Source organism: Zasmidium cellare (genome assembly GCF_010093935.1).
Source record: "Zasmidium cellare ATCC 36951 unplaced genomic scaffold M409scaffold_63, whole genome shotgun sequence".
NCBI classification, from domain to species: Eukaryota; Fungi; Ascomycota; class Dothideomycetes; order Mycosphaerellales; family Mycosphaerellaceae; genus Zasmidium; species Zasmidium cellare.
In genome coordinates this window covers 57,263-78,273 of record NW_022987007.1, presented here as the reverse complement: position 1 = coordinate 78,273, position 21,011 = coordinate 57,263, and the positions used below count along the sequence as shown (strand labels likewise).

The following is a 21,011-nucleotide window of genomic DNA, read 5'->3' as shown; positions in this document are numbered from 1 at the left end:
TAATAGTATCGGGTACTAAGGATCTTAGAGACTATTACTTATCGGATAGGCTTATTAAACTAGCTTTTAAACTAAGTATAGAGCTCCTTTTATATAAGTAAAGGGTAGTCTTAATACTACTAGCGTAGTGCGAGCTTCTCTACCTCTAAAAATACGGTCCTCGGAGGTATATCTATAACGATAGTTTAGTAAGCAAATCTAAGATACGATCGTTATATAGGTATAGGCAGGAAGAACGATATTTTACAGTAGGAAAGTTAGTGACAGCTAGCAGTATCGCTATAGCAAGGATATCGTTATATGCAGTATCGCTATAAGGAGGTTTGACTGTAGACACCCAAGAGCCACTGCTATGTCAATACGAAGGATCACCAGTGCCGTCTCCGCTCTGCCGGATGATGCTGCCCGCTCTTTCTGCGCTACAAAGCCGCCGGTGGCCCCGTGCGGTAGTATTGCCACCCTGTAACATCATCGCCAAGACAATTGGTATAGTGGTGGTGTTGTGTCACATCACTGACCTCGTGTTGATGGCACCGACCGAGGCGTGAGACAATGCATGCGCTGGGATGCGAGGGTAGCTCGACGTCATGCTTTAGGCTTGACATGGGCATGGCGAGAGGGGATATAAGGAGAGTGTAAGTACCGTCAATGGGTTCTTGTTCATCATCCAGCAACAGCATCAATCAAGAGAACAAAACTACCAAATCAAACCAAACCCAACTCAACACTTCACACCACCGCCAACATGAAGTCCGCCATCGCCTTCGCCCTCGCCGCCACGGCCGCCGCCCTCCCAGCACCCCAAGCCGGCACCTCTGAGCCCCTCCGCTTCAGCGGCATGGCCCTCCGCTCCGCCAGCCCCATCCACTTCGGCAGCATCAACGCCAACAGCCAGGCCTTCTACATCGGCAAGAACACCACTACCCACTGCCCCGAGGACAGCGCCGCCAGCTCCGCCTGCGAGACCGCCAACACCAACCAGACCATCTTCGGCTACCTCAACGGCCAGGGCACGCTCTCCCTCTCCACGACCGTCCCCGGCGGCCAGCAGGTCTACGTTACCGAGGGCGATGAGGCGACGGGCCAGCTCGCTGGTCAGCTCAAGTTCACTCAGGCCCACAGCGCTGCTACCAGCGGCCCGGCGCTCTACGATGGTTTCTCGATTGTGTACGATGCCCGCTTCCAGTTCGAGGGTAATGACTGGTTGGCTTGCCCCGTTGATGACTTCAACTCTGGCTACGGCATCTGGGCTGCGAGCCGTGTGGAGGGCAGCAATGCCGGCGAGGGATGTCTTGGATTCACCTGGAGGGTTGTTCAGCTTGACGATTCGACTCCTTCTGCTTGGCAGTACGTGTAAATGCCTCACGATATGATGATCTTGGGAGCATAGCATGGAAGGGACATATTATGTTGCATAGCGAGGATTTGAGGAGGTTCATCTGCTGTACATTAGCTGTAACCACATAGCGGTCATGACAATCCTTACATTCCAAGCATCCCTCTTGACTCATTAGATCAGGCCATCTTCGCCCCCCGATCATCCTCCTCATACAACCTTTCCCTCCTAACCCACTCCGTAACCCCAGGCGTACACAAACTTCCCACAGTCTCCCAATCCCCCTCCTTCGCTGCCCTCCGAATCTTCGTACTACTCACACCCGCCTCCGGATTCGGCGGCACCAACTCCACCAACCCCGCCCACTCCCTCTTCGCCCCATCACCCTCCATCCCTCCACCAGCCAACTTCCTCACAAAACTCTCCTGATCCTCCACACTCCCATACTCATCGTCCGGCCTCATCGTCACCCGGAACCGATGCCTCTTGCCGAAGTAAGATTCCAATGCCGAGAAAGGCGGATCAAATTTTTGATAATACTTCGCATTAAACAACCTCGTCAACGTATCAAACCCCACCAGATGGACATGTTTCGGTCGATCCGGATACCACTCCGTCCCCTCGTCCTCAATCGCCGCGGATTTATCCGTGTAGTAAGGCGCTTTCGTGACGCCGATGTCGATCGGAACCGGGATGTACTCCGGATCTGTTGTCGAATCCTCGACCGTATCCAGGAGATCTCGCGCGAAGACGGTCATCATGGCCAGACGCTGCTCGAAGGCCGCGGGCGAGGGCGCTTTGTCTGCGTTCATCACCGCGAAGAGGAGTAGGAGGCGGTGCGGGGAGGGGGATTTGGCGGTGTAGGGTTTTTCCAGGACGGAGAGGGCAAGGGTTTTGTGGGCGATTGAGGGGGGGTTGAAGGAGGAGTCGAGGATGAAGAGGGTTTTGGGGGAGTCGGAGGAGGAGGGTTTTGGTGGGGTGGGATCATTGGGTGAGGAGGAGGAGGTCGAGGTGAGGGTTTTGAGGATGCGGAATTTGGAGGGGGATTGTTGGAATTGGGTTAGGGAGGTTGTGAGGTCTGGGAGGAGGGTGCGAAAGGTTTGAATTCGGGTTGCCATTTCTTCTTCGGTTGGCATTTTTCGAGATGTGTTGTCGTTCGATCGAGATGCTATCTTCGAGACGTTCTCCGAGATGCTCCTCGCGATTGAGCTTGTTCCAGACTGGTTTGATGTCCAGATGTGCCTCGATTCATGAGAGGATGGTTGAGTGTTTCAGGCCATTCATTATGCTTCCTGGCCTGCGTAAGATGACAATTTGTCATATGATCAGCTTTCTTGTATAGGTCGATATCTCGAGACATTGAAGCTGTTGAAGGTGAAGTCTCTCGGTCAGAGGGCAAGTCCAGCCGAGGTGTCTTGGCAAACTCCTTCAATCATCACGACAGCCATTGGACGGCGAGCAACCTCGCAGCAACCAGCGACATCGACCTCTCCTCTCCACCAAGAACACCTCCCAGAATGGCGACGGCGGGCGCAAAGAATGCCGCAAAGTCGGCTCTGAACAAGGCCACTCAGCTCAACGTGCGCGCTCCCCGTAAACCACCTCTCCGACCACAGCTTAGGATACTAACAACAAGCAGAAATACACCGTCCAGCCCGCCGGCATCTGGAACACCGTCCACAGATGGCTCGCCATTGATCCCGGCCGCTCTTCCGGTATCCCTCTCAATCCTCAGTTCCGTAATCCTCCCCCGGGCGGCAACGACCCCAAAGAATACGACGACCCCGTCACCGTGCCCGCAGGCGACATCGCCGAGAACCCTTACTGGAAGCGCGACACGCGGAGATCATACCCCAAGCTGTCGGTCGTGACACAGCCAGACGTGGTGGGATTGTTGACGGTGGGCTCGGCCGCGGCGCCGAGGGATGATGTGTTGAAGCTGGGAGACGCGGGCAAGACGCAGCTCGTGGAGGTCAAGGAGGAGGGACAGCGAGGATTGAGCACATACTTTCAGAAGAATACTGGCCTGGCCAAGGGGGTGCTTGGACCGGATGGACTGCCGCCTTTGCCTACGACGAGGCATCCTACGGGCAAGAGGTATCAGTTGAACGATGAGAAGGAGCAGACTTACGGTGGAGAGTATGTATACTTGTGGAAAGAGATTGGACTGGACATTGCTAATGTGCTACAGATACCCATGCCGGACGTTCATATAGATAGGATACGTGGAGCGTTGAGTCTGCATTTCTTTTGTACAGATGCAAATCGATACATCATCCGTCAAGTCCTGCTTCTTTCGTGACTGCCCTGTGAGTCTCCGCAGTAGGTCAAGACGGCAAGAGCATGGAAGGCGCGACTGCCTTGATGAAGCCTTGGCGCGTTGCGGACTTCATCCCATCTTTCTCACACTCTCATTCTCTCTTCATTCCATACGCTCACCCACAAGCGCCATGGCGGCGCGACAGAACTCAAATACCAGCCCCAACGACTTCGACATCTCTATTGAAGAAATCATCTTCAGCTGTGGCATCTGCCAAGCGACAGTCTCTGAGATCTACGCCGACAAGGACAAAGTACATGCGCTCTCCAGCTCCGGAGATGAGAGCGCCATCATCCCGAAGCTCTGGATAGCGGATTGCTCACATGTCTTTTGCGGCAAGCATTTGGAGGGCGGTGGTGAGTTCAGCCACTAAGAATGGGAGAACGGGAACGAGGCTGACGAGAAGTGCATCAGGTGCTCCATTCCACAGCAAGCATGAGCCTCCGAAGGCAGCATGTCCGATATGCGTGAGCGAGCGAAAGCCCGGGCACGAGGAGAAACGAAGTCTCTACGCCATCCGAGGTCTCGGCAAAGGCGAATACGATGAGACGGTGCCTGACAGCTATCTGCGTGTACCGCCGATGAAGCTGGACTCAAGCGATCCTGCTTTGGATGCCATGCGGGTATGTGGGTGCTCAACGCTCGTTGGAACTGCTCTGACACCTTCACAGTTTCAGTACAGCCATCTCGTCCGCTATGCGAAGATGGTTACCAAATCCTGGAAGGTCGCAGAGAAGAAACGCCACGCAATGGAGCACACTCTATCGAAGGAACGGAAACAGTGGCGGACGCAAGACGCAGAATTGAACAAACGAATCGCGGACTTGGAGCAGAAGGAGACGAGACTGAACGGTTGGGAGCAGCGAAAGGCAATGATTGATCACTATATGAAGATGGTGACGAAGATGTCTGAGTGAGTGCGGTCTTGTCTGGAAGTTTGAGCTTCGCTGACCAGAGCAGGGATATCGCAGTCATGCGAGGGCAGTTGCTCGAGCTTGGATATCAAGTCCCAGATGCTCAGTACGCCTTTTATCAGAACGACAACAACCTGAAGCACGCTCCCCAGCCAGCCAAACAGAAGACCAGATCCGCCACCCTGGGTATGATCATCCTTTGCTGTCCAGGCGCGTTCCAAGAAGCTGACTCTTCCTAGCTGCTTCATCCTCCTCGTGCAAGCGCAAGCATCCTACCGTACACGGCGATTACGCAGATGAAGAGGTCGACCACGACAAGGAGAATCATGCTCGACTACAGAGAAACGACAGTCGTGAACTCATGCCGCCTCCACTTCACAAAAGCCGGCCAGCTCAGCCACCGCCTATGCCTAATCGTCGACCCGAGCAGACACAACCTCGCCGACATCAATCCTCGCAACTACCGGTACAGGTTTACGAAGACGGCCGTTGGCATGGTACTCAGGCAGACGTCACGATGGCAGATGAGTACGAGGCTCACCCATCCACAAATGCTCACCGCGGAGAGTACCATGACCACCGCGCCTTACCGCTGAGAGTGACCCAAGCTCCTCCTCGCGTCAGAGGCTTTGAGCGTGCAGCACCATCTCAGGACCCTCGTCGTGGCTTTCTCGATCGCCACGATCCTTCAGGACCTGCACAGAAAACCCCACCCGACTTGATGTCTGTGCCTGCGCGTCGAACCAATGACCAGATCTACGACATACTGCAAGTCGAGACAGATCGCTTCCCGCCGCCTGAGACCCACGCTTCACAGATTTCCAACTTCAGCAACATATATTTCGAAAGCGGCAGAGGGCCGCAGCAGCATATGCGGCAGGCATACAGCCCTTCCAACGATCCATCTGTACCACGCCCTCGACCCATTGCACGCCAGAGCCAGATTCTGAGCACGCCCTCCCTGCGCAAACCGCTTGAGCCGGTGGCTGGCCCTGCGGCAAGTCCGTTCTTCGCCAGTCGAGGACTGCAACAGAGATCAGACGCAATTCAACGCTCTCTCGCTCTAGGTTCGATCGTGCAAAAGCCATATCCCCCGCCTACGAGAGAAGGTACCATGGGCAGGCCAGTCCTATCAACGCCTCGAGCTCCGATCCAGCCTTCCTACCAAAGCAGGGAAATGCCGCCCCCTTCAGCGTTTGGGTCTCAGGCCCACATGCGCTCCAGCTTGCCTCGAGGCCACCACCAATACGCCGCGCCATCCCAACTTGGTCCAGCCTCGAGCTCTCAAGCACATTCATTCTCAGAAAGAGTCTACCAGCGTCATGACATGACACCACTTCAGCCGCCAAGGCAGCCCATGGAAGACGTTCAGCATGGCAGACTCACTTTGCCGCCGAGCAGGTCGCGAGCGGTACCCATAGCTTCACAAGATTCACAACTGTCCATGATCCCAGGTGCTCGCGGTGCCGCACCATCGCACAACATTCATGCCCGCCAAGACTTTGCGTCCACCAACGACCGTTTACGTTATGGACCTTCGTTTGCCGGTGCGAGGAGACCCGTTCAGCGACGATGATGATGTGTTCCCTCTCATTTGAACGGCAGGTGAAGAAGTGCGCTTCCGGGTGTTGGACGCTGTTTGATGATGTACATCCTTGCTGATCTCTGCTCATAATCTTTAGAAATTCACGCTCATCTATGTCCTCGAGCATATTTCTACAATCTTTCCAACACTGTTTCACTCCCATTGATTGAGTAAAATAGTTCATGCTAATCGTGCAAGCAGTTCGAGTGCGCAGGTAAATCCGGCGACTTCACAATCCAATTCGAGCATCATCACATGCTCACAAGCCATCTTCACCCGCAGCTCTTCTGGCCAGTGCGGGCAGGTACTGCGCATCGACCACCTTCACTTCACCACTTCTAAGCCACTGACCTTCTTCCTTCTTCCATCCTCTCAACACAACATAACCACCTCGCACTCGCAGACCAGCACACCCTTCGGAATTCCATTACTTCTTATCATCATCAAGACCTTCACATCCCCGACTTCTACAGCTATGGCTCTCGCCATTGCCGCTACCGACCGTGGAGACCATCAGGACGACTTCTCAGATGCCAATTCCGAAGGCCAAGATGCCTGTAAAGCCACTCTCAAAAAGCGCGAATCACTGAGGAACGACATTCGCGAGCTCGTTGCCGCCCATCGCAACGTCGAGTTACTGCCATTCTCACATGGCGAACTGATGGTCATGGCGATAGTCGACAGCGACAAGGAATAACCCTCCGAGCGCCAAATCACCAGTTGGATCCTCAAAACATTTCCCAATACGAAGAAAGTTCTATCCTTCAACGAGAAAACGGTCGACTATTGCGATGTCAGTGCCCATTATTACCTGCCACTCCTGGATTACGAAATCAACCAGTGGACTGTGAAGCCTAGGCACGCTCGACTTTACCTTTCGCGATGGCTTGAGCCCGAGCGAAAAGGAGTCTTCCCATTCTTCAGGTTACCACCCGAGCTACGCAATCGAATTTACCACATGTCGCTTGTTGTCTCGGAGCCCGTCGTAGTGCTCGGCGTTGATCTAGGGAAGCCGGGAGTCGAGTTACTTGGACGTCATCGAGACATCGGGGAATTCAGTCACTCTTGCTGGGAGTATGAGCTCATGGGGTATCATCTGATTGGTACTCCTGAGCAATTCCTGAGTAAGATGAGTCTGTCCAGGAAGATGCAAACCGAAGCGGCGCCTGTTTTCTACGGCGCGAACACTCTCAAATTCTACGGAGCAGACGATTTGGTGAACTTCACGCTGATCACGAGCATGGAACATATGAGACACCTCAAAAAAGTGGAAGTGGTGGCTGAGATTCGCGGGAGCTGCTGCACTGATCAGACTGGGCCCCTGAGCTCTGCCGTCGCCGCCATAGCCAGCGTGGCGAACCTTGAGAAGATTACCATCATCATAGGCGGCTACTATCTGGTAAGGGACTGCTGCAATGACAGCGTTGTTCCACCGCTTGCCGCGCCTGACGCCCCATACCTCACTGCGCTCGCACCACTCGCAGCCAAAGCCAAGGAGCTGGAGTTCTGTGACAAGTTCGAGCCCTACGAATACCATATATATCCGGACTGGGATAGTCTCTCCGACTCGGCAAAAGCGCTACTTTTGAAGGAAGTAGAGCGGCTCAAGGTCGAGAGGGCTGAACGCATTCAAGAGGTCGAAGAACCTGGGGAAGGACATTCGGTGCACAACGATGCTCTAGAGATTCAGTATACTCAGCGGGTCCAGGAAATTCAACAAGATCAAGAAGTTCCAGTCGTCTTAGAAGCCGACGGAGAAGAGAAAGGAGGGGAAGAGCTCGACGAAACTCGGGACAAGCAGGGTCGGAAGTCGAAGAGGAGTTGCGTGGTGCAGTGAGATTGAGGATTCGAGAGGAGATGGGCGTGGGAGAAGATGCTGCCGCCTTCAAACAAAAAAAGATATCAGTCAGTGTCATTGAGGACATGACGTGCGAGCCGATGGAAAACGAGATGGGTGCTTCTTGGATGGTTGGGCTATGTTTCGACCTGCATTCTTTGTCTTACAGGCGTCTGTCTTGCGGTATGGAAAAGCTTGGTAAGTCTTCTTAGTGATCTCGGCCTTTCTCTGACTCTCTCCCTTGTTCAACGTATTTGCTGACTTGACGGCAGCAATCGTCTTGAATGAGATACTGAGGCCTGTTGACTGTGCTTTTAAGTTTTTATTAAGTTGCTCTCCTTCACCTACCTTCAGTCTTCAGCGTTCTGTGCTCGTCTCTGTTCTCTGAAGACTTTCAATCTGGTGCTACTTCCTCTCGACCCCGTTCTCCTCGCAACTTTCGACGAGCCATCTGCAAGCAATGTCGACCCCAGCCACAACGAACACGCCCATGCCTCCCGTGACCACTCCAAGGCCCCTCCTCAAGCCACCTGCCCGCCCGTTGCAGAAGCAGGAACAGGAGAGACTCGATGCCCTGCAAGAAGCTCGCAAACCCCTGAGACGAGAGATCCGGAAGCTCATTACCACTTTCCGAGACGACCCGAACTTCACAGCCGCCGAGCTGACTTTGATGGCTATTATTGACAACGAGAACGAGTATTCAGGGAGAAGGGACATTTTGAGGTGGATCCATGATACTTTCCCAGTTTACAAGACGGATCTGATCGACGCGATGCTCAACAGTATTTACGTGAACGATCCCCGTCCCTGGAACGTCACCACGAGCCTTGCGCTCGTACGTCCAGACTTCGACAAAGTGTTCAAGGCGTACGATGTCCCACTCGCCTCTGGAATGTACCGAAATGCGTGGACCACGGACGTCAACGCAGCTCGAATCTTTCTACGACACCGACTTGAGCCTGCGAGGAAGGGTGCATTTCGATTCCTTGATCTCGCCGCCGAATCGCGGAATCGAGTGTATGAGATGTTGCTCATCTTCCCGGGCCACACAATACGAGTAGGCTGTGAGACATGGCACCGAGACATGGGCCTGAACGCTACTGCCAGAGACTTCGAGAGCCACGCACGGGCTCAAAGTGCTAGCAAAGGTGAAGTCCCGATGGATGACCTCAAGACTGTTCTCTCCATCACCGTAGCCTGCAATCAGACGGCTTCGGAAGCACTCTCCATCTTCTACGGCGAAAATACTTTCGACTTCTCATCGCTGATATCGATGGAGCTCTTCCTGAGACAAACATCCCCTCGCCGCCTGAAGCTTGTCAAAAAAGGGCGTTTTCGAATCAGCGCCTCATCGAATATTAATCGTGCACACGACCGTGAACTAAAAACAGCATACGAAGTCCTCCACAGACACGTTTCTCTGGACCTGCTGAACATCGAGGTCAGCAGCAATCCCGTGAAGAGGAGACCCCAAGACCCACCTATTCGTAGATACGAGAGTGTGTCACAGATGCTCGAGGTAGCACAGTCTCTCTATTCTTTGGCAAAGCTTGCATCCAAGGCAAAGGTTGTGAGCGTCTTTGCTGCACGGAATGCCCGATCAGACTTGGTTGTGGAGGTGGAGAAGTTCATTACTGATGAGGTGGAGAGGATGCGTGGTGAGACGGAGGAGATGCGTGGAGATGCGGAGAGCATCAAGGAGGAGCCAACGTGATGGAGGGCAGTGAAGGAGGGACAAGACGGAGACTGGAGTGGACTGAATGAAGGAAGCTGGCAATGGTATGTGGTTTCAATCACAGCTGATGGCCGTAGACCAACCGTCTTCGACTGCTTGATCTTGCTGATCTGATACTCAACAAGTAATTGATGAAGATGAGGTTTCTTTGACATCTCCAAGCCCTGGAGATGCCATCTATGCTTGCTTGTCTCCTTCCTCGACCACAACACAACGCCCATCCGCATCAGTGACTCTCACACTTCCTGCTTCCCCTTTGAGCCGCTTCAGCTCTTCCACCACCGGCTCTTGGATGGCCTTCATGTATTCATGTCGGGCTTGGTGCTCATAGTTGAAGAGGATTATGCACTTCTTCGTCTGGACCGCCAGCTTGGTAATCGCACGGAGCGAAGAGTATTTATCGAATGAGCTCCACTGGCTGGCTATGAAACCCATCCGAGGCTCAAGCCGGGAATCGTACTGCCACCTCGTACCATTGATCTTGAATGTCAGAGTCGGTAGAGATGGAATGGCTTTGCTTAGGGCTTCGATGGTGGATCCCATCTCTTGGTCTGGCTCCCGCCAGTGAACGGGTTGGTAGGTGCGGTAGACATCGACTGAGATTTCGATTTGCTTGATGAGACGCAGCCGCCGAGGTGAGGTGATCTTGACGAAGCTGGCAATGGCGGAGCCTTGGCTGAAGGATAACTGATTTGCACCGTAGAATATCGGGATCGTTTCCTTAGCCAACTGTCGATTGACGAGTGCGATGTTGAGGATTTCGTTAGGCTTGAGAATGGGATGCTGGCCTTCAGTTCCGGTGCCAGCTGTGTCCCGCTCCGTGGCAAACAAATCGATCGGACCATGGGATCCTATGCCTCTGCGTAGCTCGATTCTGGAGTTAGGGAAGATGAGCACCAACTCGTAGATGCGATTGCGAAGCTCGGCGGGAAGATCGAGGAAATGGAAGGTGCCCTTGCGCGGAGGATCCAGCCAGCGCCTGAGGAAGATCTGGGCGGCGTCGGTCCTCACGGCGTAGTGAGACGAGTTCTGATTTAGTGGGAGCTCATGGGCTCTCAAAGTATCCAGAAATTCTTGCTCCATGTAGTGTACCGCATCGTCTCCAGGGCGGAAGGCAGCGTGGTCTTCGTTGCCAGTTGTCTCACCATTCCTCGCCAGCTTCGCCCAATAGGGAAAAGTGTCTTCGACCCAGTCTAAGATTTCGTGTTTGTTGCAGAACTCATTCTTGCTGACGATAATGGCCATGATGATGAGCTCGGGAGAGGTGAACGGTGGCGGCTGGTCATTCTGATGGGTAGCGACGAGAGCGTCGATCTGCTGCTTCAAATTGAGGCGGGTCTCAAGGAGCGTCCTTGGCTTTGCTTCGCGGCGGGCCTCAAGTTGGTCGTCGTGGTCTGTGTGAGCCGTGGCGTCTGTCGCAGACATCGCTGTGGGCAGTGTTGCCGAGGAGATGAGAGTGTGCTGCAGACTCTTTTTGATGTCGCGTGGTGTTGTTGAATAGAAAGAGCCTTGAAGTGCAAAGTTTGGAGTTGCAGACTGGAGCGCGCTTAGCGCCTGGTCAGTGCGCCGCATGTGATGGCCAGCAATGAGTCAGCCTGCGCGTGCAATCTTGCATGTGAAAGCCTCGAACTTCTTTAATACCCAGGCCTGATATATCTTCTTTCGTGCACACCCTCGACTGTCGCGAACGCGAGAGTCATTAGATGCGGCGGCGTTTGCGCTTCCCGTTTGCTTTTCAAACACATTCACTCGCTAGTGCGTTGACTAATCACGTCGCGCACTGAGCAGCACGGGCTTGTCAATTGTCAAGCTTTCGGCAGGTTCATCTTCTTCAGACTTCCTCCACCACACAAGTTGCCATCACTGGCCCTGGACCACAACCTCTTTCGCCCGCAAGACGCGCAACACCCACAGGGACGGAACGACGACATCTCCATTTCGCGATGGCGACTCCAGGCACCGATCTGGACCATACCGCTCGTGCCTGCATCAGCTCCGCCTCGGACCTTTCGTTACAAGGACAGGCCGATCGCGACGCCATCCGCATTGCCCGCAAGCCACTGAAGGACGACATCCAGAAGTGCATTGCTCCTCACCGCCACGACGAGCCGCCGCCTTTCTTTTACGCAGAGCTTGTTGTTATGGCTATCATCAGCCACGACACAGAAGACTGTGACATCGAGTGGACTTCTCTTGAAAATATTCTCGAATGGATTTTGGAAACATTTCCGTTCTACAAGAAAGGTGTAGCAGACGGGATACTGAAGGCGATCTATTCGAAGAGGGATTTCCAGGAATTCGGACCATACCAGTGCCTTAATATCATCAACTCCAGCTTCATGGACCTCTTCGAGGACTACCAAGTTCCACTCACTTACGCGGAAGGCATGTGGACCGTTGATGTCAGAGACGCTCGGTCATTTCTTCACCGGTGGATTGAGCCTCAGCAGGATCGCAAAGGCGTGTTTCGTTTTCTGAATCTACCAGCAGAGCTTTGAAACCGCATATATGACATGCTGCTGGTGTTTCCTGGGCCAGCGATTGAGGTCACACGCGCCTACCGCGCAAAGGAACTGAAATTGGCCCATGGACGAATGTACGAGCGGTCAGCAAACCAAGGATGTACATTCGAAGAATGCAGTCCCGAGTGTACAAGTGATGGCTACTTCAGGATTGGCTTCATGAGAAGCGTCCTGGACATTGCTCTTACTTGCAAGCAATTTGCGTTCGAGACTATGCCAATCTTTTACGGTGACAACAAGTTCAACTTTCGCAGCTCAGATGCACTTGAGACATTCGCAAGCGTCACTTCGCCACGTCGTCTTCGTCACCTCAAAGTACTGCACTTTTCGCATGAAATCAGGGAGGACATGTGCCTGGCAGCGGACGCTCGATTGCGGGCGGCTGTCGAGAATATCAGTAACGTGGTATCTCTCGATGAGATGACCATCACCTTCGACCTCTATCCAATTTGGAACGTCAGATGTCGGGCCTGTTCGTGCGACCATACCAACCCACGTACTGTCGCCGATGTGCCGTCTCTTGGGGCACTTTTGCGAATTTTCACAAAAGCGAAGAAAAGTGGCGTCTTTCTGGATGATTATCTTGGCGCAAACAAGGATATCCGCAGTATCATCAATGAGTTCACTCTCCAGGTGAATCAGATCATGGATCAGAAGAAGCAAGAGATCGAGGACGTTGAGGGAAATCAAGAGGATTCGAAGAGCGACGAGGGAAGTGGAAGATTACAGAGCGAAGACCCACCAAGATTGCCCCGGCATGGGCAGGTGCAAGAGATTCAGGGAAGCGAAGGAGTCGATGAGGAGCGGGGAGGATAGGACGAAGATTCAGGACGACCAGAGACACGACGGGAAAGGACATGGGATTGGTATATGGCCGCATCGACACTGCGGGCACTTGCATATCAGCGACGGGCGCTATGCGAGTGGAAAGAAGTTGCCAATGTTGCGTGCTTGGAATGATGCTGCACGACGCATTCTGAGCGTGGCTTCACGCAAACCCTGAAGACTGTGATCGTGGTCGGCAACGACTACTCACTCGGCTTGGTTGGGCTCAGATCATCGTCCTGGATCTCATGGCGATGGAGCATGTTGTGTACTCATAGCTTTCGTAGAAAAAAGAATGCTCTTGCAACATTCAATCTCAAGACAGGGGTGAGGTCAAGGTCCCCACTTGTTTGAGTTTGGACCTTGCAGCAAACAAACACACCCCTCCCAATTGCAGTCCATCACTAACAACTTCACTTCCTCCATCCTCTCCAAAAACACAAACCACCATTTCAATCCAACCAAAATGTCCCGCCCCGACCACACGCGCGCCACCTCCTTCACGAACCTCCCCCCATCCAACCAACCCCGCCTCCTACAAGGCAAACTCGCCATCGTAACAGGCGCCTCCCGCGGCATCGGCGCCGCCATCTGCCACAACCTCGCCAGCAAAGGCTGCAACCTCATCCTGAACTACACCTCGGACGGCTCCCTCACCAAAACCACTGACCTCGCCACGCACCTCCAAACCACCCACTCCATCCAATGCCTCCCCGTGCAAGCCGACATGGGCAGCGAGAACGGCCCCGCGTATATCGTCGATGTGGCGAGGAATCACTTCACGCACCCGAAGACGAAACACTTCCAACTGGACATCCTGATCCAAAACGCCGGCGTCGCCTCCAAATCCCCCCTCCAGGACTGCACGATCGACGAATTCGCCCGGCTGTACAACGTCAACGTCCGCGGACCGCTCCTCCTCATGAAAGCCGCATTACCCTACCTCCCCCACGACCGCAGTGGACGGATCGTGAATCTTAGTTCTGTGAGTTCGAGTCTGGGGTTCGAGGGCGATGGGATCTATGGGGGCACGAAGGCGGCGTTGGAGGCGATGACGAGGACGTGGGCGAGGGAGCTGAGTGAGCGCGCGACGGTGAATTGTGTGAATCCGGGGCCGGTGGCGACGGATATGTATGGGAGTACGACGTATGTATTTTCCCTGCTTTGAGATGGTGAGACTTTGCTAATGTGCTTGGTTCTGTAGTACGGAATTCCAGCAGGCGATGAGCCACTGGACGAGGAATACGCCTTTGGCGGCGATAAGGCCGGAGGTGGATAGGCAGGATTTGGTGGAGAATGCGGAGGTGGCGGGTGGGAGGCCGGTGAGTGAGATGTTGTCTTGGATGTGGTGATTGAGACTGACTTGCGATGTAGGCGTACGACCACGAGGTTGCGGGAGTGGTTGCGATGCTGTGCACGCCGGATAGTGCTTGGTGTACGGGAAGTGTCATCTGTGCGAATGGCGGGTTCAAGTTCAGCTACTAGATGACCAAGGCGAAAAGCGTCTCGAGTAGAGTAAGAGTGATGTGACACGAATCGAAGGTCTATGCGAACTGGTATTTACAATGACAGCATACTCACAATCTAGATCAACTTAGAAAAGATTCACGTCTCTCTCGACATCCTCCCACTCGAAATGCTCCACGATCTTCTCGAACGCCCTTCCATCTCATCCAACACACGCTGTCTTTCCCTGAAACCCTCCACACTCTTCTGTACACTCCATCCATCTTTCAGCAATTCACCGATATCTTCCAGCTCCAACCCGGCCGTCTCAGGATAGATCCTCCAAATCGCCACCCACCCAACAACGCAAACCACAGCATAACACATGAAAGTGATGCTCGGCGTGAGGAAGTTCATCATGGGGAGGAAGGTCATGCCGATGATGAAGTTGCTGCTCCAGTTCGTTGCCGTCGCAAGACCAGATCCTAGGCTGCGGACTCGCAAGGGAAAGAGTTCACTCTGCTGCCAGGGCACACAGCCCAGTCCCACGGCGTACGCAGCAACGTAGAGAACCATGCTCGCGATCAACATCCAGCTCCAGATCCCGTCTCCAGCGTCGTAGATGAGAGCAGCGTCGCGGGCGGGCTCGATGCTGACGAAGGAGAACGCCAGACTGCAGAGAAGTAGACCGAGGACCATGAATGGGATCGAGCGGAGCAGGATGTTGCGACGCCCGACGATGTCGATCCAGGCGAAGGCGACGAGGGTGAGGAGGAAGTTTGTGAAGGCGATGCTGAGGGAGGCGAGGATCGGGGAGGTGAAGCCTACGAGGGCGAAGATGGTAGCGGAGAAGTACATGAGGGAGTTCTGTTGAAAATGTCAGTAGGTGGATTAGTAAGTGAGATGAGAGGAAACTCACGAATCCGCAGAGTTGTTGCAGGCCTTGCAGCATACAGGCGATTGTGAGGGCTCGGCGGTTTCCTGGGATGCTGATGAGTTCTTTCATGGCGTCGCGGACACCGCTGGAGCTGTCGCTGTCGTTTCTTGCGTTTGTCTTGTCTTCGGCGGTGATTTCAGCTTGTACACTGAGAAGCACACTCTGCACAATTCTGGCACGATCTTTCTCAGGCACGCCCTCGTGCACTTTGATCAGCACATCTCTCGCCCGCTCATCTTGTCCCGTCTGCAGTAGCCATCTTGGTGTCTCAGGCATTCTTATGAGAAGTACAAGCTGCACCACTGCCGGCACAGCACCGACTCCCACCATCAACCGCCACCCATGCGGCAACCTGGCAAAGATCCATCCCAGCACGTATGCTACGACTTGCCCACCCGTGATGAATAGCGACTGCACCGTCACCAGCCTCCCTCTCAATTCCGCCGGTGCCAGCTCCGTGATGTACAACGGCACCGCTCCACTCGCAATCCCCACCGCAGCTCCCACCAAAGCCCTCCCCAATACCATAGTCCAGACATACGTCGCCACGGCCTGGATCACGGCACCAAACACGAAGAGCAGTGCGGGGACAAGGATGACGCTTTTCCGGCCATATCGGTCTGCGAAGAAGCCGGTCATTGGCGCAGAGATCAAAGCCAGGAGTGAAGTGATTGCTGTCACGATGCTTTTGTCCGGTGTTGTCAGCGGGCGGTTGGAAAGGTCGGAACCAATAGACACGAGAGTGGAGGAGATGACGCCCGTGTCGAAGCCGAAGAGTAGTCCGGAGATGCAAGCGGAAAGGGTGAGAGAGCGAAGGACAGGGCCTGCATTGCGCCAGGAGATGTTTGATGTGGGTGAATGTCTGCTGCTGTCTTCGGGCGAATCCTCATCCTGGATATGATGCTGCTGTCCGATCAACGGCTCGTGGACGCCGTCATTCGGCTCGTCGCGCTCATCCGAACCCCGACGCATGATGTCCTCCAGCTCGACGGATTTGGAGGAGGTCTCCACGATGGGCAGCGGAGGGAGGTGAGGTCCCGGGTGAGATGGGATGCGTGGTTAGTCATTTCTTAGCTGAGATGCAGTCGGCGACTGCTGATGGATTCAAGGGATGCCGCGCGTGAGGCCGAAACCTTGAGGTTGTTTGGCAAGGTTTCTCGCTTGTTCCGCCAATCAGAAAGGAGGCGGTTTCTGAACAACATCTCTTCCCCAAACACACGGTGTCTCTTTTCCCTCTTCTTCTTTACACCTGTAGAGGTTGAGGTGATGGCAGCATCTGCTACCATATACCGCCTTGAAGGACCTGAATGGCGTGGCCTCGGCAATGCTTTTCAACCAAATTCCTCACACCACCTTAGCCGAAGTTCTCACGATGAAATCTTCTCGCCTTCTTTCGCGAGTGGCGAGATCCAAACGCCACTTTCCATTCGTTGGTGTACGAGTATGTATATGGCGGTTCATGTAACAGAAACCTGCAGAGGTTCAATGTAGGTATCGGACGGGGACAAGGCCATGGGACCATTTTTGCCGGAGCTGGGTGTAGACGAGGCCTCGGAGCGAAGCGATTGTACCGAACCATCTGTCCCTCAGGCCATGAACTCAGCAACCGACCTCTCTGCACGAATCGAGTGCTACTGCCGAGTCGACTGATATATTCGTTGAGGCCGAGCAGCGGCTGAGCCTCATCGCCAAGCCTACGGGTTCCGCGCGCTCTCCAGCGCAACACGAATGAGCCAAGCAGCAACACCGCCAAGCTCTCCATACCACGCCTCGCCGCTCTAAAAATGTGTTGGTTGAAGCTTGGCTATGGGCCCCTGCATGATACTTTTGGGTCTCTGAAGAATATTCATACTGCCATGCGTCTACTGACCTCTGTACGCTCTTTCCGTCGCAGCTCCCGTTTAGCATCAAAGCCAACGCAGCGGTTTAAGGACACGCCACTGGCCTCCCATCTCACGACTTGCTATGTCTTGCCAATCCGAAAAAGAAAATGCTACCTTGTTGGAATTGAAAAAGATCAAACTCGATGATGCCCGGGCCGATCTATTGTCTCACCCGGAACAAACTACCAGCGTTGTCACTATCGACCAGCGCGGCGATTTAACCCTTCGAATCGGCTCATCAAATCCCGACACCGTGAAGAAGAACTTCCTCGTCTGCTCAAGGACCCTCTCACGAATATCCCCAGTCTTGGAGCGAATGCTCTACGGCTTCTTTGGCGAGTCGATGGCCAGCGGCACCGAGCAGTGAGTGGTAAACTTACCGGAAGATGAGCCTGCATCCTTCGAACTGTTCCTCTACATCGCTCATGGCTACACGCAAAAGGTTCCCAACGAGCTGTCAATCGACAATTTATTCAATCTCACCAAGCTCACCCACTACTACGACGCCACCTTGCTCCTCAAACCATGGATCTCCCAGTGGATAGCGTCGCTTCGCGAACCCAAGGCAGACGACGAGATGCACATGTTCAAGATGCTGTGGATCGATCTCGAGCTTGGCCAGAGACGATCCTTTGGACTGACTGCGAGGAGAATCGTCATGGAGTCCTCTGGTCTTTACACGACTGAGGATGTCATGAGTGAGCTCGAAGTTTTTCCGGATCTGATTGGTATGTACTTTCCATCCAGCAACTGCCAGTTTCATTACGTTAACATCGTTCTTGCAGACCGAATTCAGAGAATCCGCGAACAGACCATCTTCGCCATGCTCGACCTCATCCGCAATCTCACCGAAATCCTCACGACCGTTGACGAAAAGCCGCGCTGGTGCAAGCACGCCTCATACATGGGACCACATCGCTGCGAATCCATGATCCTCGGCTCGATAGTCTTCTGCATGACAAGAGCTGGTCTGTGGCCGATCCCAGATGTCGAGAACGTGCAGGATAGTGTCGTCGGTCTATACCGAACTCTGATGAACCTCGTGATCCACGACATCGGACAGCCCGAGAGGAAAGGCGACGATCATCATGCTTGCAATCCGAAGCAGTTCCTGACCGAAAGGTTGCAACGCATCCTGGCTGAAATGGCTGATCCCGTGCTCGAATCGCATCGAAAGCAACTGGACACGCAGGCGAGGAAGTTGGGATCGAGCAGTTGATCAACCAACAGGCGGCAAGACCCACGTAACAACCGACGACTTGGGCAAACTCCCACTCCACATCTGCCCACTCCCCGTCTGCAACCTCACAAACACCGCACTCGTCAACGTATTCATCATGACCACCGTCCTCGTCCCATCCGGATTCAAACTCGCCACGGCCTGCAGTCCTGGTTTATGACTCGTCGGACTGCTCCCCTTGGTGCTCAACACGACCGCCCCTTTCGGCATGAACCTACTAAACTGCGCCATGAGATAATACGCAAGATTCAACGTATACGTCCCATCGTCGTTGATCCTCACCAACCCCTGGCAACTCGTACAACCGCCCGTCGACAAATGCGGACCATCCGTCGAGTTCGCCGCGAGGGTCCACGCGATGACTCCATTCGCCCAGTTCTGCAGGGGGCCGATGGTGAAGTTGGCGGCTTGGAACCAGTTGGATGAGTCGGTTGCGGGCGTCCAGCATTCGGTCATGTACTGCTTGAGGTTGGGAGTGGCGTTGATGTTGTTGGCCCGGAAGGCCGTCAGGACGGACCAGTCGACGTCTCCGGCATAGCAGTGCCAGGCAATGGTGTTGACGTATGAGGAGGCGGTATTGAGGACGGTTTGGGGGTAGGAGGGGACGTCTTGGCCACACAAAGTTAGTCTCGAGATGGAGAGGGTGTAGGGGAGAAGAATACCCGTATTATGATCATACGCCCAAACCCTCGTCCCCAGACCCGCAGCAGCCAACGCCGGCCCCACGAAATTCCTAATCAACCCCCCCTGCTCATAATCATACATATACATCGTGGGATACCCAGCCTGACTATTCAGCGGTTCATTCTGCAGCGTAATCGCATCCACCGCCACGCCTAAACTCGCGAAAGCTTGGATGTACTTGACGAAGTACTGCGCGAAGGAGGCGGAGTAGTCCGTCTCGCCGCTGTTGAGGTAGCCGTCTTGGAGGTTGTTGTTTGTCTGTGGAGGGATATATCAGCATCGTCACCACCAACCAACATATCGAATGTGCTGTTGATGATGGTAAGACTCACGACATCCCCAACAACCCGTCGATTCTTCTTCATCCACCCCGGCGCACTCCACGGCGAGCCCACGACGTAGAACGCCTCATTCTTCCCCTTCATCCTCGCGAGCAAATCCGCCATAGCGGTCCCTTGACTGGTCAACGTAAAATTCGACAACGAAGGATCCGGTCCATTATCATCGTATGTATAAGGCTCAGGCGAGAGATCCGACGCTCCGATGGTATGTCTCATCAGGCTGAAGTTCGCTCCGGAGGGGGTCATCAATGTGGTTAGGAGATTTTGTAGGGCAGTCGGGGAGAGTTGGCTCAATGTGATGACGGTCGCATCTGTGATTGCGGCGCCGAAGCCGTCGAGGGTTTGTTTGTAGCCGGACGGGGTGTCGTCGATGGTGAGGTTAAAGGTTTGGAGCGTTGTGGTGGTGGTGGTGGTGGTGGTGGTGGTGGTGGTGGTGTTGGTTTTGTTTTGGGTGGGGGCGGTTATGGTTGTGAGTTTGTATACTAGGTCGGAGGAGGTGCAGTAGGCTGATGCTTGGGGGGAGGCGTAACCTGGCGGTGCAGATGATTGGCCTGTGGACAACTCGAAAAGACATGATGAAGCTAGTAAGGCTGTTGTTGTTCTGCTGTACAAAGCGAGCATTGTGAAACGACAACGAATGTACCGTCTGAACCAGAATCTTCGACGAACGTGGGAGACATGTGGGATATACATGTCTTTCGGCATATGGAGTCTAGACGTATGTCCTCCCAGCACACACGACCTCCTTTTCACACTCCCAGTGGTTTGACTCCTTATGTGCAGTGCTAGCCTCGCAGCTCGACGGAAGTGGAACATCTATCCGACCCAAGCGGTATTGCATTGCATCCTGCGAGCGCCTCTGGAGGCATGGCTGCACCCATCTCGGCAGTTCTGTCTTCATCTCGGACGTCGAGATTGGGCGGTTGGAGGCGTGCAGTTGAGTGGATTCTGTTTGCTGGAATGCGATGTTTCCCGAACAGGAGAGGCCTGAATACCGACAGAATGTTTCGATAAACACTGCTGGAAAGTCTCTTGATTCGCGAAGTGTGTTCTTACTCGCATCAAGATTCTACGTATCGCAAACCATACCTCGCGCTTGAATCTCGCATCCTGCAGAAATTCACCAACTTCGAATCTCGAACTTGATCCCTGAAGAAATGGCGGGCGTCGTTCGGAAGGATTAAATGTCCGCAGTAAACAAACGGATGTATGCATTGATCGGCGTGTGGTTTCAGTGAGACATTCAATCCATTGTACCATGGGCGTTGCGATGCCCGCTGCAGGGCTGATTTTCAACCACCACCCAACCTCAACTTCGTGTGATGAACGATGTGGCACCTCAATGCAATGTACAAATCAGTCTTCAATGCTAGCTCGTCGTGATGGCGGGTATATAGACTCCGTGG

The 21,011-nt window shown here is 54.0% G+C and overlaps 13 protein-coding genes across 13 annotated transcripts; 9 read left to right on the top strand and 4 right to left on the bottom strand.

Annotated features, from left to right (window-relative positions):
- Positions 1 to 745: 745 nt before the first annotated feature.
- M409DRAFT_30340 (uncharacterized protein) lies at positions 746 to 1,357 on the top strand (the record flags this gene model as incomplete). Its single annotated transcript, XM_033809878.1, has 1 exon — positions 746 to 1,357. The coding sequence occupies one exon, from the start codon at positions 746 to 748 to the stop codon at positions 1,355 to 1,357; it is 612 nt and encodes a 203-aa protein (XP_033660089.1).
- Positions 1,358 to 1,515: 158 nt separating this feature from the next.
- Positions 1,516 to 2,454, bottom strand: M409DRAFT_71197 (uncharacterized protein; the record flags this gene model as incomplete). Its single annotated transcript, XM_033819069.1, has 1 exon — positions 1,516 to 2,454. The coding sequence occupies one exon, from the start codon at positions 2,452 to 2,454 to the stop codon at positions 1,516 to 1,518; it is 939 nt and encodes a 312-aa protein (XP_033660088.1).
- A 399-nt stretch (positions 2,455 to 2,853) lies between these two features.
- On the top strand, positions 2,854 to 3,552 carry M409DRAFT_30338 (uncharacterized protein; the record flags this gene model as incomplete). The annotated part of the gene is made up of 3 exons (XM_033809877.1): positions 2,854 to 2,916; positions 2,976 to 3,475; positions 3,528 to 3,552. 3 exons carry the CDS (start codon positions 2,854 to 2,856, stop codon positions 3,550 to 3,552), a joined length of 588 nt encoding a protein of 195 aa, XP_033660087.1.
- A 234-nt stretch (positions 3,553 to 3,786) lies between these two features.
- Positions 3,787 to 6,146, top strand: M409DRAFT_30337 (uncharacterized protein; the record flags this gene model as incomplete). The annotated part of the gene is made up of 5 exons (XM_033809876.1): positions 3,787 to 4,012; positions 4,071 to 4,279; positions 4,328 to 4,569; positions 4,617 to 4,756; positions 4,810 to 6,146. 5 exons carry the CDS (start codon positions 3,787 to 3,789, stop codon positions 6,144 to 6,146), a joined length of 2,154 nt encoding a protein of 717 aa, XP_033660086.1.
- Positions 6,147 to 7,113: 967 nt separating this feature from the next.
- Positions 7,114 to 7,992, top strand: M409DRAFT_30336 (uncharacterized protein; the record flags this gene model as incomplete). Its single annotated transcript, XM_033809875.1, has 1 exon — positions 7,114 to 7,992. One exon carries the CDS (start codon positions 7,114 to 7,116, stop codon positions 7,990 to 7,992), a length of 879 nt encoding a protein of 292 aa, XP_033660085.1.
- A 460-nt stretch (positions 7,993 to 8,452) lies between these two features.
- M409DRAFT_30335 (uncharacterized protein) lies at positions 8,453 to 9,706 on the top strand (the record flags this gene model as incomplete). Its single annotated transcript, XM_033809874.1, has 1 exon — positions 8,453 to 9,706. The coding sequence occupies one exon, from the start codon at positions 8,453 to 8,455 to the stop codon at positions 9,704 to 9,706; it is 1,254 nt and encodes a 417-aa protein (XP_033660084.1).
- A 198-nt stretch (positions 9,707 to 9,904) lies between these two features.
- Positions 9,905 to 11,299, bottom strand: M409DRAFT_61017 (uncharacterized protein; the record flags this gene model as incomplete). The annotated part of the gene is made up of 1 exon (XM_033814638.1): positions 9,905 to 11,299. The coding sequence occupies one exon, from the start codon at positions 11,297 to 11,299 to the stop codon at positions 9,905 to 9,907; it is 1,395 nt and encodes a 464-aa protein (XP_033660083.1).
- Positions 11,300 to 11,670: 371 nt separating this feature from the next.
- Positions 11,671 to 12,225, top strand: M409DRAFT_30333 (uncharacterized protein; the record flags this gene model as incomplete). The annotated part of the gene is made up of 1 exon (XM_033809873.1): positions 11,671 to 12,225. One exon carries the CDS (start codon positions 11,671 to 11,673, stop codon positions 12,223 to 12,225), a length of 555 nt encoding a protein of 184 aa, XP_033660082.1.
- A 237-nt stretch (positions 12,226 to 12,462) lies between these two features.
- M409DRAFT_30332 (uncharacterized protein) lies at positions 12,463 to 13,065 on the top strand (the record flags this gene model as incomplete). The annotated part of the gene is made up of 1 exon (XM_033809872.1): positions 12,463 to 13,065. One exon carries the CDS (start codon positions 12,463 to 12,465, stop codon positions 13,063 to 13,065), a length of 603 nt encoding a protein of 200 aa, XP_033660081.1.
- A 475-nt stretch (positions 13,066 to 13,540) lies between these two features.
- M409DRAFT_30331 (uncharacterized protein) lies at positions 13,541 to 14,559 on the top strand (the record flags this gene model as incomplete). Its single annotated transcript, XM_033809871.1, has 3 exons — positions 13,541 to 14,220; positions 14,279 to 14,396; positions 14,449 to 14,559. The coding sequence occupies 3 exons, from the start codon at positions 13,541 to 13,543 to the stop codon at positions 14,557 to 14,559; spliced, it is 909 nt and encodes a 302-aa protein (XP_033660080.1).
- Positions 14,560 to 14,679: 120 nt separating this feature from the next.
- M409DRAFT_71194 (uncharacterized protein) lies at positions 14,680 to 16,429 on the bottom strand (the record flags this gene model as incomplete). Its single annotated transcript, XM_033819068.1, has 3 exons — positions 14,680 to 15,387; positions 15,440 to 16,348; positions 16,388 to 16,429. 3 exons carry the CDS (start codon positions 16,427 to 16,429, stop codon positions 14,680 to 14,682), a joined length of 1,659 nt encoding a protein of 552 aa, XP_033660079.1.
- A 993-nt stretch (positions 16,430 to 17,422) lies between these two features.
- On the top strand, positions 17,423 to 18,559 carry M409DRAFT_71193 (uncharacterized protein; the record flags this gene model as incomplete). Its single annotated transcript, XM_033819067.1, has 3 exons — positions 17,423 to 17,457; positions 17,530 to 17,644; positions 17,732 to 18,559. 3 exons carry the CDS (start codon positions 17,423 to 17,425, stop codon positions 18,557 to 18,559), a joined length of 978 nt encoding a protein of 325 aa, XP_033660078.1.
- M409DRAFT_71192 (glycoside hydrolase family 30 protein) lies at positions 18,560 to 20,285 on the bottom strand (the record flags this gene model as incomplete). The annotated part of the gene is made up of 4 exons (XM_033819066.1): positions 18,560 to 19,188; positions 19,243 to 19,522; positions 19,597 to 20,135; positions 20,249 to 20,285. 4 exons carry the CDS (start codon positions 20,283 to 20,285, stop codon positions 18,560 to 18,562), a joined length of 1,485 nt encoding a protein of 494 aa, XP_033660077.1.
- Positions 20,286 to 21,011: the final 726 nt, after the last annotated feature.